General features: G+C 37.2%; 2 protein-coding genes across 5 annotated transcripts; one reads left to right on the forward strand and one right to left on the reverse strand.

The window, feature by feature from the left end:
• Positions 1-2,689: 2,689 nt before the first annotated feature.
• On the forward strand, positions 2,690-6,668 carry LOC112272771 (beta-glucosidase 6). 2 transcript variants are annotated; one of them, XM_024500865.2, is made up of 12 exons: positions 2,690-3,275; positions 3,685-3,751; positions 3,919-3,977; positions 4,094-4,169; positions 4,320-4,391; positions 4,532-4,619; positions 4,731-4,959; positions 5,078-5,193; positions 5,285-5,508; positions 5,677-5,811; positions 5,939-6,047; positions 6,167-6,668. In XM_024500865.2, the coding sequence occupies exons 1-12, from the start codon at positions 3,087-3,089 to the stop codon at positions 6,360-6,362; spliced, it is 1,560 nt and encodes a 519-aa protein (XP_024356633.1). In that variant the 5' UTR covers positions 2,690-3,086; the 3' UTR covers positions 6,363-6,668. The 2 variants fall into 2 exon arrangements, with proteins under 2 accessions (XP_024356633.1, XP_024356634.1); XM_024500866.3 differs by having other exon boundaries at positions 2,749-3,275; positions 3,905-3,977.
• On the reverse strand, positions 6,656-10,661 carry LOC112272770 (B3 domain-containing protein Os12g0592300). Of its 3 annotated transcripts, none has more exons than XM_024500864.3 (5): positions 10,546-10,661; positions 9,149-9,741; positions 8,873-8,935; positions 8,450-8,641; positions 6,656-8,109 (listed from the first exon to the last, which is right to left on the reverse strand). In XM_024500864.3, the coding sequence occupies exons 2-5, from the start codon at positions 9,554-9,556 to the stop codon at positions 7,039-7,041; spliced, it is 1,734 nt and encodes a 577-aa protein (XP_024356632.1). In that variant the 5' UTR covers positions 9,557-9,741; positions 10,546-10,661; the 3' UTR covers positions 6,656-7,038. The 3 variants fall into 3 exon arrangements, with proteins under 3 accessions (XP_024356632.1, XP_090100763.1, XP_024356629.1); XM_090244637.1 differs by having other exon boundaries at positions 10,427-10,590; XM_024500861.3 differs by having other exon boundaries at positions 8,450-8,935.
• Positions 10,662-18,926: the final 8,265 nt, after the last annotated feature.

Here is an 18,926-nt window from a genome sequence, read left to right on the forward strand (position 1 = left end):
GCCAAATATTTGAAGGAAACAAAGTTCTTTCATCTTCATATCAAATGCATGCTTGAGCTCCTTCTACATTAACTTGCGTTGAATTGGGTTGTAACATGATATTGTCCAAGAGTGCTTTGAACAATAACAAATTTTGGACAATTACACTGATTACTTGTTCTTTCACAATCTTCATAAGTACCAAGACATCTATATTGTAAAAGATTTTAAAATGTGCAAGTAGCTACTAATCCTACGTTGATAAATACATCTTGCTAAGGTATTTTATTTGTAGGCTATTATAGTACTTATGTGAATGATATGATGATTACAATATATAAGATGATAACTTAAAATACCTTGACAAGAACTAATTGCTTTGATTATGTACTAGACTATATAGCTAGAATTGTTAATAATGATGGCCCTTGAGGAGTCTAAACTACTCGATGACTTTTTGGATTTGTGGTTGAAAATTCAAGCCAAAAGATGAATTACATAGGTGTGTACATTGACTTTGGTGTTGGAATTGTGATTTTTATTATAATAATTTTTTGTGGATTAATCTTCTTTGTTAAGGAGGACTACAAAGAAAGTGCCATAAATTGTGAATTTGTGACTCAAAACAACAATATGTTGCAATCCAATGTTATAATTCTATTATGGTTCAAATGAGCCAATATTAGATCCACTACTCAAAATTTCTTACATTGTTGTCTCTTAGGTAAGAATAACTATGGGAGCATGTATAAAGCTTCATTCAAAGATAGCTGCATTGTGGCTATACAACAATTCAAGAACTACACATTTAATGGAGATCATAGATTTTTAAACAAAGTAGAAGTACTAATCAAATTAAATTACATGATTCTTGTCAATCTCTACGACTATTTTATTGCAAGCAACTGAGATTGGGTCCCACTTGTACTTTAAAAAGTGTTGAAGATGACTCATTAATTTCTCCGTAGCATGTAAGTTGGACCTCAATTGTACTTAAAAAAAATAATTGTGATATCTTATAAGGTTGAAGGATAGATTTGCTATTATCACAAATACAAGGATATTCTTGATATTTCAACATATTTTAGGAATATTTGTGATATTTTTCCTTATTTTTATTTAGTATTTTTTATTTCCAAAGAAAAATGCATATGAATTTATATTTATATCTTATCTTTAGTAAAGCTAGGAGATTCTTATGGAATGTGTATCTACATATTTTCAAGAAAGTATAAGATTCTATCTAAAGCAACATATTCTTTGATTGTAATATTTAATCTTTAAAATTATCACCAAAATTTAGATTAGAAATAATTTAATTTTCTCAATACTTTTTGAGTATTAAAATAGTTTGCTATTTATCTTATTAGAAAAAAATGATCATGCTAATTTTTTTTCTTTTTTTAAGGATTTTTATTATTTAAACTACTATGGATTAGATGCTAATGTTTTTTTAAAATAAATCTAAAATCATTTAAAAAAATTATAATCTATTAATCTATAAAATATATATATGTCTAATCCTTGCACATTATATAATCTAAACATTATTTTAGAGTATTTAACAACAATAAAAAAATAAAAAAATAAATCATCTTTTAAGGCATCAATTCAATACAATTATATGTTAATTTGGATAATGAATTAATTACCACTTTTCTACTAAATACTCCTAACTTCTTTCTATGACACAAAATCAATCTTCATTCATTTTCTGCTAGTTTACAAACTCCACCTTATTAAATCTTTGCGGGTTTTCTCAAGTGCAATCCTTGTACATTAGTTCTTAGGATCTTAAATACTACAATCTTGACCATTGTTTAATTCTAATATGGTACTAAACCTATTTGATACAAAAAATGATTTGTTGGATATAAAAAATTCTATCTTAGTTTAATTTCATTCACTTGAATTGAACAAAAAAACTATAATTTTTTGAGTAGAAAAACATTCTTTTAATATCCTAAAAATATAAAATAATTACAAATATTTTAAAATAATCATAAATTAATTTTAATCAAGTTTAATAATATGTTTTTAAATAAGTTATTGTAAAAAAATCAATTTTTTATATTGTTGTGAACTTAAAGTAAGATGAGGCTATTCTCAAATTTTCAATCAATCCATTTCAAACACATATTCTTCAACCTTTTTCAATTGAACAAAGTTGCGTACACATCTGCATCATTGAACTTTTTTTCAATAATACGACACCCACTTTTATGGGGCATGTCCTCCATCCACCAACTTTTGATTTTTTTTGTATTGGTCCAATTTGTGGAAAAAAAAAACACACAGCAAAGGCCATGTGGATTTCTTGTGTTGAAATAAAAGAAAATTCTGCAAGCTTTGCCGGAAGGATGTGAATGTATGAGAAAATGCTGTTTTAAAGGTGAAGTTATTTTGAACACAGTGAGTGAGTAAAACTGGTATATTTGTGCAAACTGGGTTGCAGTTATTTTTGCTGAAGTTCATCCTTCCGGCTAATTCTGCAACCCAGTTTGCACAAATATACCAGTTTTACTCACTCACTGTGTGGAAAATAACTTCACCTTTAAAACAGCATTTTCTCATACATTCACATCCTTCACCAAGCTCTTTGTGTGTATGACTGGCTTGTGCAAAAGGCATCACATTTACATGCACTAGCTTCACAATTATTAAGCTTTTGCGGTATTGTTTGAATAGGTGCTGCACTGGATTCGGACAGTGTGTTCGCTGGTAAAACAATGGGAGGTGGTGGGAGGCGGCAGTTTCGTTGTTTTTTGTGTCTTTGGTTGAGTGTTGTATTGTACTCGCAAGCAAATTGCGTGAGTGACTTCGGTACCCGAAACTTCCTATCCGAAATTAACTAATACTGAATGCCGGCGTTGACAGTACCTGAAACCTGACATGCGATACTTAAGTGTGTGTGTGTGTGGGTGTGTTTTTGGGAAGTTGGGCACTAAATCTAGCGATGTAGTTTGTGAGCTGATGGTTGTGTGAGGGATGTGAGGAATTTGGGGGCGGAGTGTGTGAGTGAATGAGGAGGTTTCGGTGAGTTGTGAGGAGGTGTGGATGAAGGATTTTGGTAAGAAGCGGGTGGATTTGGAGGAGATCAGAGAGCGATGGCTGGCTGTTTTTGGAACTGGGGTGCGTGCTTGCTGGCGATTTCGAGCTTGACGACCTGCATTAGCGGGGCGAGAGGAGAATCCTTGCAACTTGGCGGAATTGAAGCTGGGTGCCGTCAAAATGTTCTCCTCCGAAGCGATTTTCCAGACGGTTTTCTGTTCGGAGCCTCCAGTTCTGCATTTCAGGTGTAGATCCCTGCACCTTGGGCGCTTTCGAACACGGATTTGCGCACTAAGTGTTTTCTCACTTCAGACTTGATTGAGAAAATCTGGCTGGGAGACGGTGTTATTTTATTGTCAGAATCGCTAATTATCGGTTTCTATATTATTTTGGCAATGAGACGAATTACAGAAACAAATTGCATCTGGGTAGGCTTTGCAAGCACACGCCATTTTAAGCAATACCCTTTTACACGCCGAATTGGGTTGTTTCGCTCTAAGAAGTGGTTGCCTGAAGTTGTCTCCTCTAGCAGTTCAAGATGAACCTCCACACTGTTGAATAATCTCTTCTAATTCATCTCCGCAAGTATAATTCGACCAGTGTATTGACAGATCTGCGTACTAATGTGACTGACTGTAAGCGGGATCCCTGCAGGTTGAGGGAGCCGTAGCAGAGGGAGGACGAGGTCCCAGTGTGTGGGACACTATGAGCCATACACCAGGTTCGCTTCCTCTCGCAAAGGCTTTCTACGAAGGATCACCCACCGAATTCTTCAAGGCATTCTTGTGATTGCACCGTATTCCAGTTGGAATGTTTGGAGACTGCAGTGTAGATGCTCGAATAGCACGGTGTGGACGATTTACACTCTCTTCAGGGATTTTTGTACAGGAATGATTGCCGACAACTCCACAGGGGATGAGGTTTCCGATCAGTATCACCATTACTTGGTCAGTCAATACATCTTCTCGAATCTCTCTAGTATTCTATTCCTTACCTTTTGAATCTGCTATGGCATTGTAAGTAATTGTAACAGGTTCATTAACTCGAACATGGATCATTATAGGAGGACGTGGAGCTCATGGCTGACATGGGTTTAGATGCTTACCGTTTCTCCATATCGTGGTCAAGAATATTTCCAGGTTTGTCGACACACCATGAGCAGGAATCGACTTGTTTTTCTTTTACAAGTTCTTGTGATCCATGATCTCATCGTTGGAACTAATAAATAAATAAATAAATAAATCCATGGAACTAATTTCTGAGGACAAAATGATTGATCCGTATTTCAGGAGGAAGAGTGAGAGTGAGTCCTGAGGGTGTGGCCTACTACAACCGCTTAATTGATGCTCTTCTAGCCCGAGGTACACTCAGACTTAGACAACTGTGATGCGTGAAAGTGCAACGGTATATATATATATATATATATATATATATATGTACTTCGTTTTGAAACGAGCGCAAGTCTTCTTACATTTGCATATCGGCTTTGCTCTGCACACAGGAATACAACCATGGGTAACGCTTTACCATTTTGATTTGCCTCAAGCACTTCAAGACACGCTTGGCGGCTGGTTAAACCCTGAAATTGTGTAAGCCCGGAAAGCTTTCTTAATGTAAAAAATAAAAATAAAAAATAAAAACTTTTGTTGGTTTTCGTTAGTTCACTTCGTCTTGTTTAATGGCTTCAAGGGCTTGTGCAGGTCTCCCTTCGCAGAGTATGCGGAGCTGTGCTTCACGGCGTTTGGTGACCGCGTCAAGCACTGGGTCACATTCAACGAGATTCACCACGTTGCATTTGTATTCCCTAACGTGGGCTGCCGCTCTACGTCTGGGGTGTGTGGTGATGTTAACAGTCAGTCTTACATCATTGGACACCACATGATTCTGTCACATGCCAAAGCCGTGAATATCTATCGCACCAAATTTCAGGTTGCCCTCCCTTCCATTCTAGCAAAGCAAACATCGCAGAAAAGCATGGTTTGGATGTTTACAGAATCACGGCAAAGCCGGTGTTCTCTTAAATTGACGTGGCAGTGAACTCATGCAGAAGCGTCATCTGGGCTCCATTGGAATCATAATCGACGTCCAATGGTACGAGCCCATCTCTGATTTACAAGAGGACATTGACGCAGCAGAGCGGATGATGACTTTTCAAATGGAGTGGTAAGAGGCAAAAAGATTATTTCCATTCTGTCTCACTTGTTTTGAGGTTAACAATCAACGAGCATATGTTCTAACAGCAGTTCACTCACAGGATCATGGACCCAGTTGTGCACGGATGTTACCCTGCACTTATGCGCGACCTAATTCAGGATCGTCTTCCAAGCTTCACCGAAGACGAGGCCACAGCCTTGAAAGGCTCTTTTGACTTCATTGGACTTAACCATTACACTGCCCATTACGTAAAGAGCGACCCGAATGGACCTCTTTTCTCGCGCTATGGTGTCGAGACGCACGACGCCCAAGTCGCCATTTTCAGTATGTTCATCCCTTTTCTTTTAGTCAGCCTCCGATTTTGAGCCTGTTGGTTTTAGTGCTTCGATTTCACCTTGTGGTTTACATTGCTCTGACATGTCCATATTCAGTCTCGGGTCAATCAAGGTTGACACCCATAATCAATCATCTCGAGGGGGTATGTACTGGCAGATTCGAAGAAGGGCGTCCCCATTGGACCGGATGCAGGGTCGGCATGGCTGCAAATTGTGCCATGGGGCATAGAGAAAGTACTGGAGCGGTTCAAAGTTTTGTACAACAACCCCCTCATCTTCATTACAGAAAACGGTACGATTCTACAACCTTCGAGGCTTCATGTCTGTTTTTACAAAATTGGGTTTCTTCTTATTATTATCAAACCTGGACAACAGAAGGGATTCAATCCTCTAGAAGCTGAACGGTAGGGCACTTGTAGGTGTGGATGAGGCCGAGGACCCTGGTGTGTCACTGGGAAGTATGCTGCAAGATCGCGTCCGCGTCCAGTTTTACCACGATTATCTCACTTACGTTATCAGTGCCCTAAGGTGCGATCTCAAACCATGGACTCAACCTTATCACAATATTCGGTTGACTCAATTGATCTTCAATGTTGAAAATAACACCCTAAGCCAACTGATAAGTTTTTATCGATCGTTCACTGTAGAAACGGGTCCAACATTGGGGGATACTTCGCGTGGTCGTTGTTGGATAACTTTGAGTGGCTGGATGGTTTGAGTAAGCGCTTTGGGCTTTTCTACGTGGATTACAAAAACGGCGGCAAGCGCTTGCCGAAATCTTCTGTGGCCTGGTTTAAGCAGCTATTGCGGAACCGGGACAGGAGTGAGCACTCTACGTGCTAAACCTTTGTGCGAAAATATGGACTGGGGTTCTTAACTACAGTCGGAAGTGCTTAACTTTCTTCACTTGGAGAAAAGTTGCTAAATGTGTGAATATACCACTGAAATGGTGTTTTAGTAAGGTTACGGGTTGACAAGTTTCACAGACGAGCAGTCATAGGGTACTTGACAGAAGATTTACTTGTGAACTAGATATAAATTGAGGTTAATAGTGTTACATCGTCAAGTCCGCTTTTGAGGTTTAAGATTTGTGAATTATTTGATACTCGGTAATGAACAATATCTCCCACAGAACGTTTTGAAGGCTTTTGAAGCTTGTAGATTAATCTTACCACTAAAAAGTAGGTCATGTGTACAGAGTCATAGTTCCACAATGTTCATTTCAAAAAATGGCTTGGATATGATTAAATCTTAACCTCCAATACGAACAAGAACTCCAATAGCTTGAGTATTCTTCAAAACTGCAAAAGAATTTATATCACTATACAAAACTGCACACAGCTTGTGAACTTATCTTGGTCTAATGGACTAACTCTCAGCTCTCCTATCCGCTCCCTCTCTCGAATTACTTTACACCTCAAAACTAAGGTCGTTGGTTATCCGCTACAAATAGGCATAGTAGTTCCATCCCGCATTGGTTCCACTTGGCCGCGTTGACAAAGAGATAAAACCTGTCGTGTCACTCAAAGTAGCAAGTGAGCATGTCCCATGAAAAATGATCACTTGGAATCCACCAATAACCTGTTACATCATCCCTGGCGAGCTTTGTGTCGTTGTTCTCTGAATATCCCTCTAGCTCTGCGAGAAACTCCGTATCATTCCCTACGTTCCGTCCTCTACAGATACGAACAACTTTATATTCTCGGCCTCGCCATTCCCCTTTCCCTTTACGAGAGACACTTGGTGGAGTATCTACAAATTTTGCAAGATGTTTGTGCATGTCATCAGCAGAGAGAGCATGGCCGTCTGGAAGGACATGCTTGGTAGGGTCTGCCCTTCCAACACCATTGCGTATCAATAAATCTTTAGTTAGTTTCATAAGTTCGGATCGAAAAGCCTCCGAATCTTGTCGTGCAGTTGTTGGGGTCCGCTCTACATCACAAGGCGCTCTAGGCGCAACTCTTACTTTTCCGCCGAAGTCGGTATATGCAGAAAGAGCACTATCTACTGCAGCTTCAATATTCGGGCCAGCTCTCACAGTATCAGAAGGCTGATGGTTTTGATTGCCCAACCCCTTCTTGGCAGATAACGCAGGTAACGCAAGAACACAAATTTTGCGCTTAAGGCTTATCACCTCCACAGCTGGTTCTGAGGTGCTCTTGCCGTTTTGACTATCAGGACCAGGCGAAGAATGTTGGGAACGCTTGGTAACATGTCCGGAGGCTTTTCGGGGAGTGCTGTCCACTTTGATGTCCTGGGAGACTTGGAAGGGTTTCCTGTTGTTCCTTTTACCTTCAGAACTTTTTGCCAGTGGCGAAGTAGGGGTATAGAGCCCTTCATCTTCTTGTGGACTTCCTAGCACTCGGAAAATATGAACAAGCAGCACGAAGTGCGCCTTATCAACCAATTCGAACACACACACGTCATACTCTTCGAGACGATGGTCAAGCGAAAACCGTCTCCATCCTGCACTTAAGCCTCCATGAGAAGGCAACCACTTGACAGTCCATCTGTGTCCGCTCTTGTTGGCAAGCGTAATCTCCTTAGATTCTGAAGGCAGCCAATCCTTAGAAAACTGTTTAGGAATCCCCTGAAACGATCACATGGTGCTCGATACGTTAAAAATGCTTTTGCAGTTCGACCATTCATCAAACCATGTGCATAACTAGGTGTTAGGCTCCAGTATTACGACCAGAGCAAACCATATTAGCACTCCAAGACTTGGAGAAGATTTTATACGAGTATAGAACCAAATACCTTCTTCAACCGCAGATTATGTGAAGATAACATATAGTAGTTGGAAATTCAACACTCAAGAATTAGTGGGCAACGCAATTCAATACAACACAGCACAACGTAACACAACTCAACACAGACCAAACAAATAACAACAAGATGGACAAATTTGTGCAGCAGATCAAGGAACTAACCAGGAGAAAACCTTTATACACATGACCTTTGCTCATCACCACCAGAGTGTTGGGTTTCACAAGGTTGAGGGCTCGCGCAGCCTTGAGAGCTACAACTTTCTCCAACTCTGTTATAGGACGTCGTTTGGACATGACTGTTCCGTTGACGAACTTATGTGGGGGCAGGAGCTCTCCTTTATCCACCCTGGCAAACTGCATGATTGAGTGTCGTGAGTCTTCAGATTTTGATGCTTTGGCAATTTCCGCGTCGATATTAGGTGAGCTTATTATCCTACATTCTGATCTAGTCAACTTCGCTAAATTGGTCAGTAGATGTCCAGCAGGTTGAGTGGCGTTCTTCAGGTTGTTGGGTTCTGTCCGCCCCACACAAGGGCTAGTGTCAAGATTTTGTTGATTCTTTCTCTCGACGTTCTTAGTGCTTACCTCCATGGGAGTGTTGATGACATCAGGAGCTCTCCTTTTCAGAACACCAAATCCATCATAAACCTGGATGGAGGCAGAAATCAATGAGCTGAAGACAAAACGCACTGGAAACAAAACTGGGAATTGAATACGACATGTGGGAAGGATAAAAATCGTGCTAAGTAGCTCTCAAAACTACGCAACCGTGACGAAAGACATTGAAAACTCATCATCGAGAAGAGCAAAAAAACAAAACCCTAAAACAATGTATGTCGCAATTCAGTAGAGATAGCGCACCTCCACTTGAAAATAGGACTTTTTTGAGAGAGAAAAACTGAGTTGATCTCCAATCTGTAAACCATGATCCACTGCAAAATTATTCCATCCCTGTCCAAAGCTGATGTTGAAGCCTTCACCATAACCATGCAATTCCACTCTCCATTGCTTACTACTAGGTCCTTCTAGAATAACACTCTCATGGAGACTTCCGATGTAGTCCCTCACGAAAGACGTTGGTAGCTCCAAGGTGCTCATAGTGCTCTCTGTGATCTTCTTCAAGAATGATGGATGGCGATCGGTTTGGTCAGATTTCACTCCTTCAGACCTCCATAACACACAAATGAGGCAAGATTTCGCAGCTTCGCTCTCTTCTGCTCCATGTAGCCTCAAGCAGTTTTTGAGACACAATTCGCAGGCCCTCTCCATTTTATCTGGAAACAGGCTTTGCAATATGCTGGTGCAGCTGTATTGCTCGCTGGACCTCCTCCTAAGAGCACAATTATGGCACAACCTGATCGCTGCAGGCCATGCGTTTCAAGTGCGTCGGGAGTTGCCGATGAGCTTTATAAGTGTCGAATGGTAGAAGACGTGCACACCACTCTTCACAGCCTCTGAATCACGTTCATCAATGTCCATACTTTAATTTCGCAAACACTGAAGAGGATTTTTATTGTTCTCAGAACCAAGGATTAGCATGTTCTGCACCCCAAAGATTCAAAGGGCAAGGATAAAAGAAAAAAAAGGGACGAAATTAATAAAATTTTGTCACAGTAGCAAAGCAAGAATAATAGTTTCATGACTTTTGCACACCGAAAAATTCATCTTTGAAGTAATATTGGTTAACTTCTGTTCACGACAATCAGAATCGCCAGATGATCAAAAACTACGAGGATTCACTGTCCCGAAATCCAAAATCTGAGGTACTTGTCTTCGAATCTCTCTCAACACAAAAACTAAAAGAAGAAGAAAAGTAAGGGCACCTCCTGCCTCTCATCGCGCCTGAAGGCCGATCACAAGTAATACATCGGTACTCAGTGAACAAAACTACCTACAGGCAAATCGTCTTTGAATTGCCACGCCATGAAAACAAGCAGGAAGCAGAACAGCAATACAAAGAATCAAACTCACCAACCACTCACAAAAAGCTTGTAAGTGGAAAGAGAATCAACGAAAACCGACCCACGATACGAAACAACGCCATGCCACGAAAAGATTTTCCCAATACTCACACTAACCCCGCACACGCTTCATTCAAGCTTCAGGTGGACCAAAACCGATCGATCTGTGGAAACCCACCTCGGATGCCACACGACACTTAACGACAGATTCTCGATTGAAAAGCACATCGATCCACAAACCCAACCCCCATGGAACGCAAAGCAGTGACCACGCAGTTCGTTGTGCATTCGAATTACCCCATTGCGCAACCTGCAGCGGCGAGGTGAAGCACAATCGTCGTCACCCGAATCATCAATTTTCCAGCAACGCTGCTGCATCGGAAGAGCGAGAGGCAGCACGCCCCCCTCTTATTAGGCCTCGTCTACGTGCTGGCAACGAACGCTGTTCCGGATGGAACCGTCCACCGCCGTCGCTACTGTTCTGGACGGAATCCGAGGAGTTCTATTCCCACTGCCATCGGTTAGTGGTTCAGCTTCCCAAAGCATCCAAAATTTCATACGACTTGGTATCTGAGTTAAAAACTTAATCCGAAAATTTTGCTTCCATTCCTATCAACACAGACTTCTTTTACCATATTCATAATCTCATTCATTTAACAAGAATAATTATGTTTGTTTGTTTGTTTGTTTGTTTGTTTTTTTTTTTTTTTTTAAATAAAGTTTATATATATATATATATATATATATATATAAATATATATAAAAAATGTATATAGAGTTTTAAATTTTCTTTTGGCTACATGGTGTGTGGCTAGTTTTTTTTTGAATGCCTAATAGCAACTGGGCCCTCAACCTTCTTATGAATGAGATTATGGTTGTATATTCCAACAAAAAAATACGTAGAAAAATTAGAAAAAATGGTAGAATGTATGTAGTGTTTCAAAAATTGCTTTAATAGTTTGTTGTAATTGAAGAACCTAGTTTTAAATGAAAAAGAGGAATAATAAATAATTTCTTATCTTTATTTTTAATAGTTTATGAAAATTTTAAGAATAGTGGAATAAAATAAATAAATAAATAAATAAAAGGTGGAATTTTTAATGTGGTTACCTCCAACTAATCTATATGTCAATTGAATTGATATTAAGTATATAATTTTAAATTAAATTAAATAAATAAGACTAAAATAAATAAATATATAAATGGTAGTAAAAGGAATAGAGCCAAAAATTGTCAATGGAGAGAAATTAAGCAAAGATTCAATTCCTTAATAAGATGCATTTTAGTGTTGATTTTTCTTATAGATATGATTTTAGAAGCATTTTAAAGATGTTTAAATTACTCAAATTTAAAGATTTGTAATTCATAAAATAGTTATATATATATATATATAATCAATAAATAATCAATTATAATATTATCAAAAAAATTAATAAAACTTTGTGATTATATAGCTAATTAAGTATTATGTTATTATATATAAAATATATTTTATTTTATATTTTATTAAAAAAAATATTTTTATTACTATTATTGTAATAAATATCTACAGTTGTTAATTAAATTTATATAAGAATAAGTAAGTAGGAATGAATAAAAGTAATTAGAAAAATATTAGGTGGATAGTATTTTCTTCAAGAAACATTAAGAATTTTTTTTTAGATGTAGATTGGACCTATAGATGAGAATGTGCCACATAGCTATAAAAATATTTTCTAGAATTTTCTTATCATTTTGCAACCACCAAAATATACTACAACTTGGATGATTAGTCCTCTACCCTTGTATTCTTTATTGAGAATGTTTTAGAGAAAGAAAGAAAAGAGTAGCTAGAAGTAATATGTACACATATGTAAACACACATACACAAGAAGTGAGTTTACTGATAGGATTTTCTCTCTTACACAAAAGGAAGGGGAGAAGATAAACAATTTTTCTCCACTATATTTCAAATACTATAGCTATAGTAAGTACTATAGACTATAATAAATAGTATGGAGAACGTTGGCTACATTGAATGCTTTCAATACTCTTTTTTACTTATCATAATATTTATATGCATAGAATTATGATATATACTTTTTTATAATTTTCTAAGATGTTAAGGGAATCAATGTTAAAGAAAGAGTAATAAAATAGAAATAAGGAAGTACATATATTAAAAGAAAACTAGAATGGCTTATTGCCAAAAGACAAGAAAACTTGAGACTCTTGAAACTAGGCTAGAAGCAAGAAAGGAATTGACAAGAATGAAGAGGGCTTCACTCTTATTTCTATATATACTATCTAACTAGGGGCTACCTGGCGATATCTTATAGGACCTCCAATATGTGTTGACTTTGTAGGACATATGCCTTCACTTACAAGGCAAGTTTTTCTATATGTAGGTCACATAGTTAGCTTGATCTTCAAGCTAACAATATGTGTGGTACATGGCTAATTTGTTGACTACATTTTTAATCCAAAAAGTCAATTAAAGATACCTATAAATTCAAAGTAATATCTATGAAGCTTCTAGGAAGCTTTCATAGAAGATATTATAGAATTAACTTATTTTTACTTATTTCTATTTACTTTTACTTATTTATACAGGTAATTATTGGCTTATATACATATATCCATGACATTACCTCCATTTCTAGGGACAAGTTCCATGAGGAGCGGTCATCATATGTTAAGAAAATCTATGATGCAACGAATTATATTTGTCACATACTCAGATCTTTGTTCTCTTCGAAGATGGTTGATAGGGCCTCTCAACCATCAATAGTGTTCCATACCAAGGCGGAAAGACCACCCTATTATTTGATCATTTTTGAGGCCTTCATAACTTCCTTTACATTTAATATTTGAAATACAATCAAGAGTTGTTCCTACCTCTAATAAAATTATCAAATATTCGGAGTCTCTTCCAAGGTCGTGATACCAAATGCGTTATATCTTACTATCTATTCAAGAAAAAACATGTCATTCTTGAGCATCTTCATCTCGATTGCATCGTCTTAAAGGTTGTGACAATCGCAATGTCTCCTTTGGCAGATCAACAAATGAAGGCTCTTCAGTTGAATCGACTGGTTGTTGGTTCTCCATCTCCTTAACGTCACAACTATAAAGAAGCTACAAACAAAGATTGAAAGTAGAATGTTATCTTGTCTAGATCTTGTTACTTTTATAAGGAAGATTTTCATCTTAATTTTGATGGATGTTGTCAATAAAAAACCTCTATCACTTTTCTTGCATTTACAAGATTCTTTACTAGCTTTCATGTGTGTTCACTAATATTATATCTGTGTCAATGGATAAGATATTCGAATTTATTTTGATGCCATCTTAAATCTAGAACTTCTTCTACTTCAAACTTTTTATTATTGTCCACTTCTATAGGAGGACGTGGAGCTTCTCTTCTTCTTGGTATATCCATTGTCTTGTATGATTCAAGAAGAAACATATGGAATAGTGGATAGATTTTTATTGACTCCAGTAGGTATAAATGATATACAACTGGATTGATTTGTGTAGAAATAGGAAATGGTCTAAGTCTACTATAGTCCAACTTGTTACAAAGATGAGTGGTTTTGATATTGCGACAAAGTAATCATACTTTATTACTCATGTGAAATGGTGGTTGTTCCTTTTGATAGACATTTGTATTGATCTTTTGTTGTTCTTGAGCTTCTTTTAATTGCGCCTTCATTGTTGCATGTACCTCTAATAAATGATTTGTCAAATCTTCTACCATAGGATTACCAGCTTTTGAAAAGTCAAAAGTATCAAGTCATAGATCATAACCCTAATTGGCAAAGAAAGGTGTTTGTTTTATAGAAGAATGTATAGTATTATTATAAGCAAACTCTACCAATGGCAAAAGAGTTGTCCAATCATCTTATTGGTAGTTGATGGTACATTTTAAATACTGCTCCAAAACTTGATTAACACACTTCGTTTGTCTATCATTTTGAGGATAGAATGCTGAAGATAGTTTTATATTAACTTTTAGAATCTTGAAAAGAGTCCATCAAAATCTTAATACAACTGAGTTTCTGTATCCTATATAATATCTTTAGATAATCCATGATAGCGATAGATATTTTCAAGGAAGAGCTTAGTTGTTTCTTCACTTGTGATAGATTTTGTACATTATAAAAAATGTATCATCTTAGTAAAAAGATCTACTAGCACAAATATAGAATCATAAGAACCTGAGATTAGAAGATCCATGATGAAATCCATAGAAACAAAAGACCATGGTTGTTCTGGAATAAGTAATGGTTGAAGAAGTCTGTAAGGTCGATTATGAGGAGTTTTTGATCTTAAACAAACATGGTATAATTGAACAAAGTCTCTCACATCCTTCTATATTTATAGCCACCAAAAATCTCTAGATATAAGCTCCAAAGTCTTGTTGTATCTAAAATATCATGCTAATGGAAAGTTGTAACGTGCTTGAAGAACATGTAATCATGCTTCTCCTTTTGGAACATATAATTGATCTTTGAAATAAAGTAGGATTTTTTTTAACTCAAACTTAGAAGTATCTTGGAACTTAGAGGAAGGATTCTTGATATTGTGAACAAGAAGATCAGAAGACATACTTAATTGGATTTGTTTCATAAGGTTCAAATCAACAGTCAACATTGATTTCATTACTCGAAGATGAAAATGCTCTGGCTTTAAGAGAATTATTCTTTGTTAATTAAAAGATGCATTTCTTTCTTTTGGTATAAGATAAGAAGTCTAGAGAAGGCGTCTGACAAACCTTGTTGTTTTTCGAGTCGATATGTGATCTTGAAATCAAATCTTGATATAGACATGCTTCAATGGACTTAGCGACAATTTAAAACATGTGCTAAAATGAAATACTCAAGTTTCTTATGATCCGTATATACGGTGACTGGATTAGAAGCGCATTCTAGATGATGACACCATTCTTGAAATGAATCCATGATTTCAAGAAGCTCTTTGTTATGGATTTCATAATTAATCTTGGCTATTGAAAAAATTTTGGAATGAAAAGCTATTGGGTGAATTTTATCATGTACTTGCATTTATAATAATACAACATCCAAAGTAAGTCTGATGCATCTGTTTTTATAAAAAATGCCTTAGAAAAGTTGATGCAATAGAAGATTGATGCAAAAATAAAGGCTAACTTTAAAGTTTTAAAAGTTGCTTCAGCTTCTTTACTCCACTCAAGTTTGTCTTTGCAAGTCAAACGTATAAGTAGAGCTGCAACTCGAGAAAAGTTTTTGATAAAAATTTGATAATAGTTGGCAAAGCCTAAAAAGCATTGGACATCTTGTATCATTTTTGGAATCTTACAATCCATAATTGTTTGAACTTTCTTAAGATCCATCATTTGAAATGATATATATCATAAGAAATTGACTTAAATAGTATGGAATACATACTTTTCTATCTTGGCATAGAGTCCCACATCTCTTAATTTTTATAACACACTGTCACGGTGTCGTATTACGTGCTTTCCTGCTCGAGAACGCGTCGGACGTCTGGCTGTAGAAGGTAGTATGGAGATTCGCCAATAGTCAAGCAGTCTATCAGTTTTTAACTACTGGAATATAAACGACTGCAAGAATACACCATAAATCTATACGGATGCCCTTCGACTGCTTGTCGAAGTCCTTTTTGCCCCAGTCATAGGTCTCCAGACGTTACAGAGAACCTCGAACAACCCAATCTGCTAATCTCTGATACCGCTTTGTACTTACGATCTTGTATCCACTGACTGTCTTGTTAGATTAACTCAATAAATTTCATTCACTCCGCATACTCAATCCTATAGATACCTTTTTAATCCTTCAATCACAGACGTAACTCGATTTCACAAATCAGTCAAGAGTAATCAAACTCACTTCATTAAAAAATCCCGATTCACCATTATAACATTGACTTCAGCAACGATTGCCTCAGTCTTCCCAAAACTCTATGAAGAAGAAAAATCCAATTCTCCGTCTTTTCTTCCCCGACCCGAAGCATGAAGCTCCTCTCCAATCCCTTTGATCTTCAAAAACCTCCAATGAAAAAAAAAAAAAAAAAAAAACTAGTAACCTTCCCAAGAGCTTGAAGCTAACTCTTCCTTGATCCCCAAAAAAAAAAACCCCCCCTTGATCTCATTCTTCCCCTAACCTTATCCTCTGAATTTCTTCAATCTTCCGTCTTAGATCCAGAATTGGCTCCCATCGTCAGAGCTTAGATCCAAAATTGGCTCCCGCCGTCTGAGCTTTTAAAACGGCACAGAGAATAGGACAGCCTGAAACAGAATCGAAACCTCGTACTCGGGTCCACATTAAGTCGCCCGACCAATTCAGGTCTCATATTGGGTAAGAGGATCCGTAGTAACCTGGATGTTCCCGTAATCAGACTGCATTGGGTTGCCCGACCAATGCAGGTCTCATATTGGGTAAGATGCCCGACCAATGCAGGTCTCATATTGCATAAGAGGACCCAGATTGGATTCTCGAAATTGGATCGCATTGGGTTGCCCGACCAATGCAGGTCTCATAATGGGTAAGAAGACCCGGATTGGATTCTCGAAATTAGATCCAATTGGCTCTTCGAACCAGGCTCACCCGTCGGGTGAATTGGTCCTTTCCCTTCCTGCTGACTCCCGTTATTGGAATCGAATGGAGCATTTCAGTATGCCCCAGCTCACTGTAACGGGGTGACTGAACCTGACCACTCAGTATTTGCACTGGAGTTGGTCGTTGCTCCCAATATTCGAGGTAACCGAATATTAATAAAAGTCCCTTTTCTTTATATTTTCACGGTATACTCATGTTACAACACGACATCCACCCCCTCTGAACCTGTGCATCCTCCGGTATGCACCAATTTACCCAATTGCTGTTTGATTCAGAATATATCCTCTACGTCTTTGTCCTGTTCGTCTTCGTCACCTTCATTATCCAAATCACTTTCATCTTCTTGCTGCGGAATCTCTATACCTTCATTAAGGTCTTCCATATTCATCTCCGCGTGTCTTTGTTTAAATATTTTTACTCGCTTCCCTGCAATTGGTATTTTCAATTTTGTACCATCTAACTCTCGTAACGAGTAAGTCGCATTATCATGAACAGTTGTTACCACATATGGTCCAAACCAACGTTTTGAAAATTTCCACAAAGTACTATGTTGATTATCCAGACTATTGTCATAAATAAGTACCCAGTCACCTTCCTCGATTGCTTTCGGTCTCAATCGATGTTGCTTATCGAATCGCGCCTTGTTTTGTAACCTTGCTCTTTTTAACCTTCCCAATGCTATCTGCACATCTTCCGTTCTTTACTCCAATTGTCGAATCCTAATAGCCAGAAGTTCTTCTCTTGTCAATCCATCTTCCCATGGTAGCATACTCCAAGTAAGTACCCTTTTCTTCAATCGGCATAATTGGTTTTTGACCTGTCATAAGTTCTACTGGCATATATCCTGTCACCGAACTATGTGTTGTTCGATCAGCCCATAATGCAAATGACAAAAGCCGTGGCCACTCTTTAACTTTCCCATTACAAGCTTTAACTAATGCTTTCACAATAGGTGGGTGACCGCGTTCGCTTTTTGCATTCCCTTCTAGATTATAAGTAGTAGTCAGTGATAGTTTAACTCCACATCTTTCAAAGAACTTACGAGCTTCTTGTGCATTTAATTCTCCACGATCTGCAGTGATTTTTCCTACGCATTCGTAGCAGCAAATGACATCTTCAAGCAAAAACCTACAAATCCCTTCTGTAGATTTTGTCCTCAATGTTCTTCCTTCTACTTGATTTGATAAATCTTCACGAGCTAAAACCAAATATCTCATCTGCCATAACCCAACCGGCATAATAACCAAATCAACAACCCATTTAAAATGAATAGCTAGAGGATACGTAGGATGAAGACCATCTCGATGTCGGATATTAGAATACGATTGACAGATTTTACATGACTCTACAAATGTATATCATCTATGGGTGTTTGATTGCTATACTTGGATTTTGAGCATGTTCATATGAAATAAAATATATCAACTCAATCCCTGTTGCAATATAATAGTCTTCAAAAGACTTTGATGCAAATTCTTTTGTATTGTCCATACGCAATACTTTCATAGGATAATTAAGAAAATGTGCTCAAAAACAAATAAGCATAGATATAAGATTAACAAACACCATATTTTGGATTGATAATAATGAAACATGTGATTATTTGTTTGATATATTAACAAGGACTAAAAAATAATGAAATGGTTCAGATATTAGATTAATAGGACTACAAATATCACCATGTTACCTTTCAAGCATTGGTGGTAATTCTTGTAGAAGTTTCTAAATTGAAGGTTGAGCAATCATCTTACCTTGCACACATGCATAATATAATTTCATAGAATTTACATCTATACATCTTAAATTATACTCAATTATAAATATAATTATCTTTCAAAATAATATAGATCTTTAATTGACTTTTTGGATTAGAAACGTAGTCAATAAGTTGGCGATGTTCCACACATATTGTTAGCTTGAAGACCAAGCTAACTATGTGGTCCACACATAGAAAAGTTTGCCTTGTAAGTCAAGGCATGTGTCCTACAGAGTCAATACATATTGGAGGTCCTATAGAACATCACCACGTAGCCCCTAGTTAGATAGTATATATAGAGACAAGAGTGAAGTCTTCTTCAC

Source organism: Physcomitrium patens, chromosome 19, assembly GCF_059467195.1.
Source record: "Physcomitrium patens ecotype Gransden chromosome 19, ASM5946719v1, whole genome shotgun sequence".
NCBI lineage: Eukaryota > Viridiplantae > Streptophyta > Bryopsida > Funariales > Funariaceae > Physcomitrium > Physcomitrium patens.